The following is a 12,824-nucleotide window of genomic DNA, read 5'->3' on the forward strand; positions in this document are numbered from 1 at the left end:
CCTTGCAGAGACAACACATGTTTTTTTACGGCAGGACCACGTCCGCAAACCACTGGAACCACCTTATGCAGGCCCATACAAGGTTCTCAAGAGGACTCCTAAATATTTCAAAATAGACATATGTGGTAAGCCTAATAACGTTAGTGTGGACAGGATCAAGCCCGCATATGTTACGCGAGAGGCCGTTCCTGCATCAAAGAAGATAATAACAGCACCAAAGGCTATCTCTCAATCTGACGTGGAGCAGACACTTGAGAAGCGGACAAGAAGCGGAAGAAGAGTCAAGTTTCCAGACTACTATCGCCCTTAACCAGGTCTCTGGGGGGGAGTACTGTAGGGAACATTACTTATTCTAAATTAATATTATTACGTTTACTAAAATCATCCGCACGCAGCGCATTGGAACAATTCAAACCTGTTCCGAGTTTTTTTGCTATGCGTGTCGTAGGCTGCTAGCTAGCATCGCCACGTTTAAAGAGTCGGCTAGAATCGCTTGCGACATTCACTTGTGTATCCATTGCTCTCTTAGCTTGCATTCAATTCTCAACCTTAACTTCTTGCTATTACGTGCTAGTTTAGCTTGTATTTTCTATTGGTATTTATTTAAATTTCTTTATTTCCTTCTGTGATTATTTTCTCTTCACGTATCTGTGAGTTAAATAAATTTGGACAATTTCTCCACAAAATTTGGATTTTTAATTTTACTCATTTAGTGTAAAATAAATAAGATCATATTAAATAGTGGTATCACATCTCAACCGCTATAGTTATATATATATTTTCGTTTCATTTGCGAAACAAAAGCGAACGGCCTTTGCTTTTACATCTGTCTCCAAAATTCAATAGATTTTTTGTACCCTAATTAGGATTGTAAAATATAAGTATTAAATATTAATATAAAACCTTACGTTCAACGATATTATTGTGTTCGCAAAAAGAAAAAGAGACGACTACCCATTAAACGCTAGGAAACGTTAAGAACGTAGGTGGGTACTTAATGATAAAAAAATATATGTACCTGCATATTTGTATTGATTCGTATTTGTACTTAGATATTTCTATTTTTAGATACTGAACAAAACGAATTACATCGCGTGGGTTGCGTAGAGAGCTTGTTGAATTATTCCTTGGAGACAAGTATTTTTTTCCAGATAATTTAAAATAAATAATTTGGTAGGTAATAAATAGGTATACGTGTAAAACTGAAAGATTTTAATAGAAAATAGTAGGAATTTGTTCATTATTAGTCAAAACTAGCAAAAGGTTTAGGTCCAACTTGTGGGATGTAGATAAGACACGTCCTATGGCTCACTTTAACATCACAGAAAGTTCTTTGAATCTAAGAAGAGGTAGTTTGGATTTAGATATTTAAAAAGAATAAAAAATGTTTTACAGAATTTACTACGGTAGTTATTTATCGGTAGTTAAGTTAAATATTATCATATTAGATATAACAAATTATAAATTTGAACCGCAATTAATATCAGCTCAAGAACTGGAACTTAATATTATTTAAAACTACAAGTACAATACTACAACGAAATTAAAATGCCATGAAATTCCAGTATAATTTCAGCATGCATTGTCCACATAACATAAATAATATCGCGCGCATCCCCTACTAATCGATTAGATGCGCGCGCTGACTTTTTTCATCGGAGCTATCACTGGGACATCGCAAACATCGTCAGCTGGTCAAGAAATTAAGAGGTACTATCATAAATTGTAAAAATATTATATTGAAAATAATTATATTAACAAACATTATTAGGTGATCTTTTTGTTTGATTAATAAAAATATTAAGAAATCATAAAAGTAATGAATTAGTGTATGTTTAATATATGTATTTCTTGTCAATTAAAGAAACCATCATGCCGGGGGCCAGGCATAAAATCCTGGGACATGTCCTCTCCGGGTTTTGTCACAAAATGAATCGACGCAAGCCTCTTTATGGAGATGTCTTGGATACTCCCCTTAACCGTTGTCTTACAACTTTTGATATAACACTTTTAGGTGAGTTATTTAAATTATATTTTTGTAACGTTTTTTTCTTTAGAAAAGAACTTACCACAGCATTTTAATATTTTTATTTTTTTTACGGGAATAATTTAAAAATATCCAACTTGGTACATTTGCATATATGGATTGTGAGCTAAAAATAAACTACATACCTATTTCAAAAATGCATTTTGGTGGAAAGTAACCCAATATATAAAAATATAAACAAATTCTTAGAAAACCTTTCAAGTATTAGTAAAAATAAGGTTTTTTTTTGTGTCCAATATTATTCTTACTTTTTCTATAGGCAGAAAACGATTTTTAGGTGTCGGTCATATGGTTGGAGCTGGTATTTATGTGTTAACTGGAACAGTGGCTCACAGTATGGCAGGTCCTGCAACAGCTTTAAGTTTTTTACTAGCGGGTATCACTTCTACCCTGGCTGCACTGTGCTACGCTGAATTTGGTACTAGAATACCGAGGGCTGGAAGTGCTTACGCCTATACTTATGTGAGCATTGGAGAATTTTGGGCCTTCATTATTGGATGGAATATTGTACTCGAATATATGATAGGTAATATACTAGGAAATTTAAATTTTTCATAGATATAAATGTAATTTTGCCTAACGTGATATATTCAATTGTTTTAGGAGCTGCTTCAGTCGCCAGGGCGTGGTCAGGCTATTTAGATGCCATGTTAGATGGTACTATTAGTAACGCAACAAAATCTATCACAGGCGAATTAAACGTGACACTTCTCAGTTCATATCCCGATGTTTTGGCCTTTTTAATATGTATAGTAGCATCCTTAATTCTGGCAGTAGGGGTGAAAACTTCAGCGTATATCAACAATGCTCTAACAATTTTAAATCTCACAGTAATATCTTTGGTAATATTCCTTGGCTTCTATTACGCCGATATTACTAATTGGTCGGAGAAGAATGGCGGTTTCATGCCGTTTGGTTTCAGTGGAGTACTTGCTGGCGCAGCTACATGTTTTTATGCTTTCGTTGGATTTGATAGTATATCTGCTTCTAGTGAAGAAGCTAAGGATCCTTCGCGATCCATTCCCATTGCAACTATCTTGTCAATGGCTATGGTAGCTTTTGGCTACATTCTCGTGGCCATAGCATTGACATTAATGGTGCCGTATACAAGTATTAAGCCGGAAGCCGCGATACCAGAAGCGTTAGGCGCAGTTCACGCAGAATGGGCTAAGTACGCAGTAGCAGTTGGTGCTGTTTGTGGAATGACCACGACATTGCTAGGATCATTATTTTCTCTCCCACGTTGTTTATATGCTATGTCAGCTGATGGTTTATTGTTTGGTTTTCTGAGCGATATAAGTAACAAGTCACATATTCCTATTTCGAATCTCATAATATCCGGAATATCTTCAGCGATAATAGCGCTTTTATTCGATCTAGAAAAGTTAGTAGAATTCATGTCGATTGGCACATTATTAGCTTATACGATTGTCAGCGCGGCTGTTATAATATTACGATATCGACCAGCTCCTCCTGCAGAAGATAAAGTTTTCGGTTCTCCTCACTTGGATTCACCAATGGATAGAGAAGATAGCTCAGCTACTGGCACTCCTGGGAGTGGTGACGGAGGGTCATCTTCTTCGGAGGTATCTTTGTTTTTATTTTTACCGTCAAATTATTAAATTAATGTCTTCCAACACATACTTAATGTAAAACTTGTAAAATATAATCAACAGATGTTCGAAGCGTTAACAGTAGGTAGACTTCGAGCGCAGTACGCCTGGCTGGAGCCTCTCGCCGGCGGCAGGGCTCCAGGGAGTGCAGTCACGAGCTGCGTATATGTATTCACTGCGGCCGCGGCGGCGCTCTGTGCACATAACCACTTCTTGGCTGAACCAGCAGGACTTTGGGCACTGTTACCAGATTTCATATTAAGTTTCATTATTATAGCTTGTAAGTATTCTATTACATTTTCTTACTATTGGAATATCTAAGTATTTAGTAGATAAGTATATATCTATTAATAGTTTAAAATTTAGAAAACTTGAGATTTAATATGGATTGATTTGTAAAAACTTGTTCTATTAGATTGGTGTTTTTAATGACTATATATTAATTTAAAGGTTACTAATTCAATACGCAGAGCTAGTTATGTTTGAAGATGTTAGGTAGTTTATTTTCGCTCAATGCCATTCACAGCTGTACCCATCGCTCTATTGTCAATTGTTACTCATATAAATAGCCTGTAATTAATATAAAGGGAATATGATAAAAATGTATTAGTGTTTAGTCATTTTAGTTCATAACTGTATTAAATTTAAGTGCTGGTGTGTATTGAAGCAAATAACGGTTTTTTATAGAAAAGCTAAAGACGAAAAATGAGTAGACACGTTTATTTTATTGTTATTATTAATGATTGGTAGTTGTTTCTCTTTTCAAAAAAATGTACAACGGTGGTATATGTCTTTAATATAGGTAGGTATATGAAACAAGAGCAAGAGCATATATATTTAATATTTTTTATTTATTTGTTGCCACAAATACAACTATTAAAATAAAATTTCATAGAAATATGAATCTAGGTGATATTTCACTTTGATACTTACTTACTTTTCTTTTTTCCAGGTTTGGTAGTGATTTGGGCGCACCAACAAAATCCTTTAAAATTACCATTCCGAGTGCCTTGGGTGCCGTTGCTGCCAGCGGCTAGTGTGATGCTTAACGTTGAATTGATGGTCAACCTTAATGCTCTCACTTGGGCGCGTTTTGCAATTTGGATGACTTTTGGTAAGTCTCATTTTGCGGTAACAGCGGACACAGTCTAATGTTTTGATTTTTACGTTCCGCTTATTATAGATATATGGGTTCTAGGGCGTGGTAAGCGGTAAACCAACATCGCAATTTGTTTGATCAAAAAGCAATATAAATAATCGCCATAATTAAAGAACAGAACAGAGCTGAAAAAAATGTTGCACATTAAAATTAATTATTTTTATATTTCAGGACTCCTCCTATATTTCCTCTATGGAATACATCATAGCAAACTCGGCGAAGGAGTGACTGGTCTGCTGTCCAGGTCGGGCAGCGGGTCTGCCCACAGTTGGGGGGCGGTGGACAAGACTAACTCATTAGCGCGCCGCGTCGGCCGCTTGGGCCGCGGCAGTAAGAGCGACGACCGCAAACCAATCATATGTGATGACGAGCTCGCGAGGCGGGAACCTTGATTTTGAACGTTTATTAAAACCGAAATTTCCTTTTTATTTTTAACTTGACTCTGTATCCCGCTGGGCACGCTGAGGAATCCTAGAGCGAAGACATGACAACAGAACACAAACCAGCGTTATGTCTTCTTGAAATTAATCCATCCAATAACACTAGGACATACTTACAACCGTCGCGTTTATAAGTCAGACGGCGTCTACTGGAATGACTGTTGTGTTTTATATTTTGCAATACATTATTATTCTATATTATTAATTATTAATACGTATCGATGTCTCTGTTAGAATTAAAAAATGTAATTAATTATTTTATCAATTGTTGAAATCAATCCGACGCGACGAGCGAGTCAATTTGTGATCTGGCATTAGATTAGAATTTAAAAAATATTTAAAATTGTTATGTTCTGTGTTATAGTGAAAACTTTTTATTATATTTAAAAATGAAATAAAAAATATATAGATTATAGATTTTGTGCTGAAATATAATCGTATAGATTATAAGGAATTTTGCACAAATATTGCAAATATCGAACTCAAAATTTTTACCACCAAATATTTTTTCAATTTTGAACCAATAAAATGTTGCCAAAGTAAAAAAATATTTCACATAATACAGATATGATAAATTTTAAGGTTTGGAAACAGGTTAAAAAAATGACACTGTTTTAGTCCCTATTAATTTATTTATAACAAAATATGATTTTAATTATACACTCCTCAAATAGAATATCTATTAAATTTATACACACTCTCTCAATAGCGACTTCAACAGCACTTTAAGTATTGTTGTATGAAATATTTAAATTGTTTGAAATGCACAAATTGTTTAACTTTTTATATATTTGATAAAAATTAGCTCTTCCAAGTGCTTTATATTTGTAACTTACATACCGTGTTTATTATAATTACATTAAATAAATGTTGAGCATTCACAGTTTCATAGGAATGTTATCAAATACTCAGTGTTCTTTATAATTCTAAGTTGTCACATAAAAAAACGTTGTCAAATTTACTGTTATAAAGAAACGTAAGCTGTGTATTTTAAGAATTGTTGATGTGTATATAAAGAAATTATAGACAAAGAATGTTTTAATTCCCTGTATTTATTTAAAAAACACGCAAATATTATTATTATTACTACTATTAAAAAAAAAAAAAAACAAACAAATATTATTACTATTATTCGTTTTGTTTATTAGTAATTTGTACCCAAGTTAAATACAAGTTGGGATACGCATCCCAAGAGTGTCAAATTGTATTTAAGGAGATAAGAACAACCAAATAAAATACTATCTGTATTTGTACTACAACCTAGAATATTATAAACATAAGATCTAACACAAAAACATTAAAATAATATATTTATAACAAAGAACTCAAAGTTCTTCAAAAACAAATTAAATTTACAATTGCAAGACTTTTAGATTTCTTGACTAATCATAGATAATTTAAAAACAATATTTACATCATTAAATGATAATACATATTTTACAAACAAAATATAAATAAGCTTATAAAATATCACGATATCATTCGCCTATGTTACTTGTAATAGACATTGTTATGTATATACTTAACCTAAATCTTTTAGTATTTACTAATTACAAATGTATTTGAGTTTAAAAGTGGCGGGAACGAGGAGGTAACGTAGGAACGTCACAATACGTAATTTTTTTACTTTATTCCGTATACCGCATATAGCAGGGTGTCTACCCTAATAATATAACAATAATATAATAGGGTGCAGAGGGACCCTACTGTTAAAACACTCAGTTCCCCGCTTTCCGCCGAAGGAGGCATTGCGTATTGCAAATATATAGGAACATATAAATATGTTCCTATATATTTTCCATAACCTTATTAACTGATATAAATGTTGAAGTTTTGTTTGAAAATTTTTTTGCACACAAATATATAATAACTATATTAAAAGAAATATTCATATACATTAGCTTATATATGTCAATGCTATACGCAGATTAAAGAAAAAATGAAGTTCATTGACATCATTTTGAAATATTTTAAAGATAACACACAATGTACCTACAATAACATACTGACATGTTTTTTTTAAATTCATGTCAGTATGTTATGACTATCATAGTCATAAATTTAACACCTTTTTCTGTCTATTTTTAATTTTGCAAAGACAAAAATAATATTTGTTTCGAAATTATTTATTTTCCATTTTATGAAATATATACTGTTTTAGCTTAAGTAAATAATTTTTTATATTATCCATGGTCATTAAGCTTTTAAATAGCAAACCTTCAAATTATTTAAATTAATGGAACTGAATTGCAAAGGTTCATTATTATTTTATTCTACTTATTAACCACTTATTATCAATATAATATAAAATATAAAATGTGAAATACTACTAAAATATTATCAATATGTCAATATGAATGTATATCTGCATATTATTTTAATTATTATCTGCAAATTTATAGTAGTACCTTAAAAACTTTTTTATATATACAAAACTATTTTTCGCTCATATAAAACTAAATAAATAGATGAGATATAAAAATATAATGAAAATATTACTGTAAATGGAATTATCTTATAATTGAATGACAAAAGTTAGTTATTATCTTAGTTAGGAATATTCGAAGCCTGTTGTATTTTTTTTCAGGTTCACACTTTATTTCGCTCATAGCAGGGTGGCAGAATAACCTAATGTCAAGACAATCTGTTCTCCACTTTCCGCCCAAACTTGAGACACTGCGTGTTACCACTGTCGTACCTGAGCGGGGATATTAAAATAATTGATTCCCCCAAAGAATCAAACCCACATCGCGCAGCGCTTAAGGTCAGACGCTGACACTTTGTGCCACAATGGTCGTTATGCTGTTTATGAATCAGTCAATAATAGAAATAGATAGTAGAAAATATTAGTAGATAATATAAAAACGCTACTTATTTAATACAAAAATTTCTGCCAAAATATTTTGTGCCTGGTATATAATGATATATTACTGTTATTTCTAATAGTAAATAAATATTTTATATTATTCTTTATTTATGTTCTACAAAAATAGTAAAAAATACAGTGAGTTTTCACAAAATACGTCTCCAATTTATAAAAATTGGGAAAATATAGAATAAATTGCATTAAGCGAATTATTTACTTAAAAAAAGATATTATTCACTATAAATATTATTACAGCTAATATAAACTACAAGAGAACCAATTGACGCGTTACCATAGCAACGTGAATATTCAAGTGACATACAAAAGTGTGAATTTCCAAACATATGATAGCATGTGTTATGTTTTATTTTATTTAATTTTTATGCATTAGATTTAAAAAATATTACCTGCACTCCTTCTCCATATAAACTATCACTGCTAAATTTCATACTCCCTTATCCGTAAAATTTTCGTAAAAAGGAGTACAAACTTTTTGCTTCACGTATTGATAATATGGATAGTAAATTTTTAATTATAATTACAGAGTATAGTTATAAATCAGTCTTATCGTTTGCGTGGAATCTCCCAAGCGGAGGCGGGAAGTCGTTGTAAGCGGTTGATGGTTTTCCGCCCCCATTGCAACCAGAGGTAACCGGCAACCAGACAGACAACCACTTCTATGTAGAAACCGTCGATTCTTGTCTCGCATACTCCACCGTTGTTCTTGCAAACCTAGAAATATTAATAATTTGTTTTAAATATTAGAGAAATTCTTACTATAATTTTAAATTAGTTAATTTTAAAAAAATCAAATATTAATAACTCACATCACTCTCCAATTGCGTAGCACACGTGTTATCATTCAATAATTCAGAAGTGCAATTCTTATACGTGAGGTGGTCTATAGCCCACAGGGCCAACGTATTGGGCCAATTAGTACCAAGGTTTGTTACGGTGTTAAGTAACGTCATGTAAGTGCCCCCCACAGCAGGATCTGACACTTTGGCGAAGAAAGCCATTACCGCCACGAACATACAGTATAGACATGTCTGGAATATATTAGTAAATATATATTATTTTTAAAAATATATAATCAAAAGTAAAGTAAGAACATAATTAAAATCGTATAATCGTTTACTTGGAACTTTTTGAAGTAATGAAATAAACTATAAATATATTTTAATGTACGAGTAGTAATCACGAAAATGCACTAAAAAAGTTGAGTGATTTTGATAATAAGCTGTTAACTCCTTATGAACAAACTAACAAATATAAAAACTATGTAAGTAGGTACATAATTTATTATAAATAATTTTTCAAACTAAAAAGTCAATATTACTCTAAATGACTAGACTGTTTGTTGTTGTGTTTCTGTTTATTAATGGATATATTTATAATTGTGGCACAGCAGCACATTGTCTGAATGTAAACGGGACAGTTTAAGGTGCCCACCAGGGGGAATGAGTTGCCGAGTGCTGCGTTAAGTTACACAAAATTAGTTGTATATCGGAAATTAACTTATATATGAAATTAGGTTCTCTCTCCCTATCCTGCTATATGCGGGGTAAAGTGTAAAGCTAAAAAAATATATGAACATACCTGATGAAACACATAAAGGCACATCAACAGAAACAGGTAGGAATATGAAGGGCCAGAGTTGCCCAACAGGCTCGGCGTGACCGCTACAAGCGCGGCCGCCAGGGGACCCACGATCAGACGTAGTGGAAAAGCTCGTAGCCACAAGGATAGTGGAGCAGGACCGGTTGTGTGTTTAGCTAGATACTAAAAAGAAATTTTTACATTTTATAACAGTATTATTTATACAACAATGTTCCCTCTGTCTACATATAATATTTTTTCTTTTTTTAGTTTTATTCGGATAATCTGTTGAATTCCGTACATACTAGGGTAGGCAAAGGGAACCTGGGAACATATAGTTAAGAAATTTTATTTCCATTAAGACCAGAGACCTTTTCCTCTAGTGGGAATCAAACTCATAACTGGCCGCGTTAACAGGATGATTGTAAACACGACCTTTTTATTTCAATAATAAAAATATACATTTTGTAGTAAAAGTATAAATTTAGATTTACACTTGTACTCAATGGATAAGCATATTCTTAGTATCTATGTTATTATATACTTCTATGAAGTACTAATATATCATAAATAGAATTATGGCATATGATATTAGTGCCATAATTAATCATGATGTTATTTAAATGATTTATACATTCAATGACGTAATTAAGTAATTACTTTAATGCCTTTCTGGTGTAATGGGCTGTAAAAATAATAGTTGTGGGTTCAATCTCCACTTAAAGAAATGATTATTTTTAAATTATTTATATTTCCTAATGTGGAAGACAAAACGTGAAGCTTAAATTTAAAAAAACGCGATAAAAAAATATAAAATGATCTTTTCCTTTTTAAAGGTTTTCTATCAACCTTTTAACTTATTTTTTTACAATTAAGTACAAACTTTCAGCTCAATGGGGTGAATTTATCTATTTCAAAATTGAGTTGCATGTTGAATCTAGTAAAAATATATAAATAAATACCACAGGCATGAGGATTTGAACTGGAACTAGGGGGATAGCTAAAAGTGCTAAATCCTCACGGGGAACTCCAGCTTCAACAAGTTTTAAGCCAGAAACTGCATCACTTGCACAGAAACCAATCTGTAATACATAAGTTGTTTATTTAATACAAGAAGCGATAATACGAAGTAATTAAAATTAAATATGTTCAGATGCCATAATGGCACAAATAGAAAACATCTGAATGTAAATAAATGGTTGTGGGTTCAATCTCTAATTGGGGAAATGAGTTATTTTCGTTTCATCGCTCTGGCTTGTCAGATCATGTTGTTGACATGAGAAAACTTGGAATTTCACTTGGTTCTGGACACTCGGTTCTAACCAATATATGTGAAGCAAATTGATAAAGATAGAAGCTGAAAAAAAAAATATATTCATACTAATTTTACACCTAGAATATACTTACATCATTACTACTATCATTTTCATATTAGAGCTAAAAACTATTTAATATAGATACAGTAAAATAAAATATTAAAGTGTAAAAACCATTTTGTTAAATTATTTGTATAAATTAGCTTATAACTTTACCTTAGCAGTGAATAACACCAAAGCTAGTGTCCTTACAGCTGGTAACTTAACAATAGTGTGCAATTGTTTGTATGCATTAACAATATCACTCATCCCTTTGACATTATTTTCTCTGGAATCTACTGAATCATTTGTTTCATGTTTGAAAACTGCTATAATAGTTGTTGTTATAATAAATATCCATCCCCAAAACATAAGGAAACTCGATAATGTTACTAAGCCCGTCTCTTCTGGTACAGTTCTTAAATATTTGTTGCAAAAGTATGGAGATTCTAATGCCAAAAATACAACATATCCTAAGAAAAATCCAGCTGTTTGGCCTACTGAATTGCATGTGGAAGCATGTCCAACGTTACATCTGAAAAAATATTAAGTAATCATTTCCTATTTTATTTACATATATATATATATTGAGAATAGGTTGTCTTGACATTGTACACTTATGTGATACAGACCGAAGCTAAAAAAAAAGTATTGAAAGGTGGAAATCAAGATGAAGGTTTGTATTGTTATCACAGGAAATAAAAATTATCCATTCCTGCAAGTGGGAATGAAATCCACAATAGATCAGCTAATAAATAAGTATTAGAGCATTACCGTTTCAACATTGTCAAAGCCCATCCATCTACTGCAATATCTTGGGTAGCAGCTAAGAAGTTGAGAAATAAAAACGATATTGTAAGTACTGACATTGATGGCGCTTCATCATTTGACCCTAACCAACTGGTCACACTACTTGACATTATTATCATAACAATACCAAGTAAATATTGTACAGGCACAAGCCATGTTTTTCTCCGACCGAACTTTGGCCAAAACAGTGCATCAACTATGGGTGCCCACAAAAGTTTTACACTGTAAGGCCAATTAACAAAGCTAAATTCAGCCTGAAATAAAAAAAAATAGTAAGTATATTAATTGAAGAGGCACACAGAGAAGAACAAGAAGTATATTAATTACTATTGTTTACTATTTACAACTAACCAATTTAATTATAAATAATTCTTAATATAAAATTTATAAATAAGATATCATTTTCATTCAATATAAAATAAATACACTGAAATCTACCTGCTGTGTGTATGTGATACCTCGATTTTGTAATAACATAGGCACTGCTCCTGCAAGCCCAAGAGGAATTCCTTGAAGAGTGTATAAAAATAACAAAACAGCAATATTGAATTCATCCCCTTTTATATTGCTTTGGCTGTGGTGACCAGCAGCATCGCCATTTTCTAATAGTTCTTCGTCTTCAACTGAACGTTTTCTTTTTGTTAATGACATTATAACACTGCGAATAGCCTAGAATAATACATAATACATTAAATTTACCATGCCACTCGCCAGCAATAATACACGTAGACATCGTATTAGAAAATAATAAAAATAAACCTGAATTTTTGGCCCGGTAAATATTTACAGAATAAGTAATTAATTATAGGATTAAATTTATATATATCAAGAATATTTATATAGTCATTCGATACAGTTTATTTAAATGTTTACGATAGAAGTTCTTATTAATATAAATCGTATAAGCCACACAGCTTACAGCTATCCACACACAA

At 31.9% G+C, this 12,824-nt stretch overlaps 2 protein-coding genes across 4 annotated transcripts; one reads left to right on the top strand and one right to left on the bottom strand.

Annotated features, from left to right (window-relative positions):
• The first annotated feature begins 1,573 nt into the window (after positions 1-1,573).
• On the top strand, positions 1,574-6,290 carry LOC146533901 (cationic amino acid transporter 4). Of its 3 annotated transcripts, none has more exons than XM_085194498.1 (7): positions 1,574-1,710; positions 1,865-2,014; positions 2,307-2,573; positions 2,651-3,633; positions 3,724-3,940; positions 4,613-4,774; positions 4,991-6,290. In XM_085194498.1, the coding sequence occupies exons 2-7, from the start codon at positions 1,873-1,875 to the stop codon at positions 5,209-5,211; spliced, it is 1,992 nt and encodes a 663-aa protein (XP_085050624.1). In that variant the 5' UTR covers positions 1,574-1,710; positions 1,865-1,872; the 3' UTR covers positions 5,212-6,290. The 3 variants fall into 3 exon arrangements, with proteins under 3 accessions (XP_085050624.1, XP_085050626.1, XP_085050625.1); XM_085194500.1 differs by having other exon boundaries at positions 2,325-2,573; XM_085194499.1 differs by having other exon boundaries at positions 1,710-1,771.
• Positions 6,291-6,293: 3 nt separating this feature from the next.
• On the bottom strand, positions 6,294-12,789 carry LOC146533902 (acetyl-coenzyme A transporter 1). The gene is made up of 8 exons (XM_085194502.1): positions 12,649-12,789; positions 12,328-12,558; positions 11,854-12,143; positions 11,257-11,614; positions 10,687-10,806; positions 9,725-9,907; positions 8,953-9,174; positions 6,294-8,857 (listed from the first exon to the last, which is right to left on the bottom strand). The coding sequence occupies exons 2-8, from the start codon at positions 12,538-12,540 to the stop codon at positions 8,690-8,692; spliced, it is 1,554 nt and encodes a 517-aa protein (XP_085050628.1). The 5' UTR covers positions 12,541-12,558; positions 12,649-12,789; the 3' UTR covers positions 6,294-8,689.
• Positions 12,790-12,824: the final 35 nt, after the last annotated feature.

Source organism: Heliconius melpomene, chromosome 12 (genome assembly GCF_056956725.1).
Source record: "Heliconius melpomene rosina isolate 202511_hmr_F chromosome 12, ASM5695672v1, whole genome shotgun sequence".
In the NCBI taxonomy this organism is placed as follows: Eukaryota; Metazoa; Arthropoda; class Insecta; order Lepidoptera; family Nymphalidae; genus Heliconius; species Heliconius melpomene.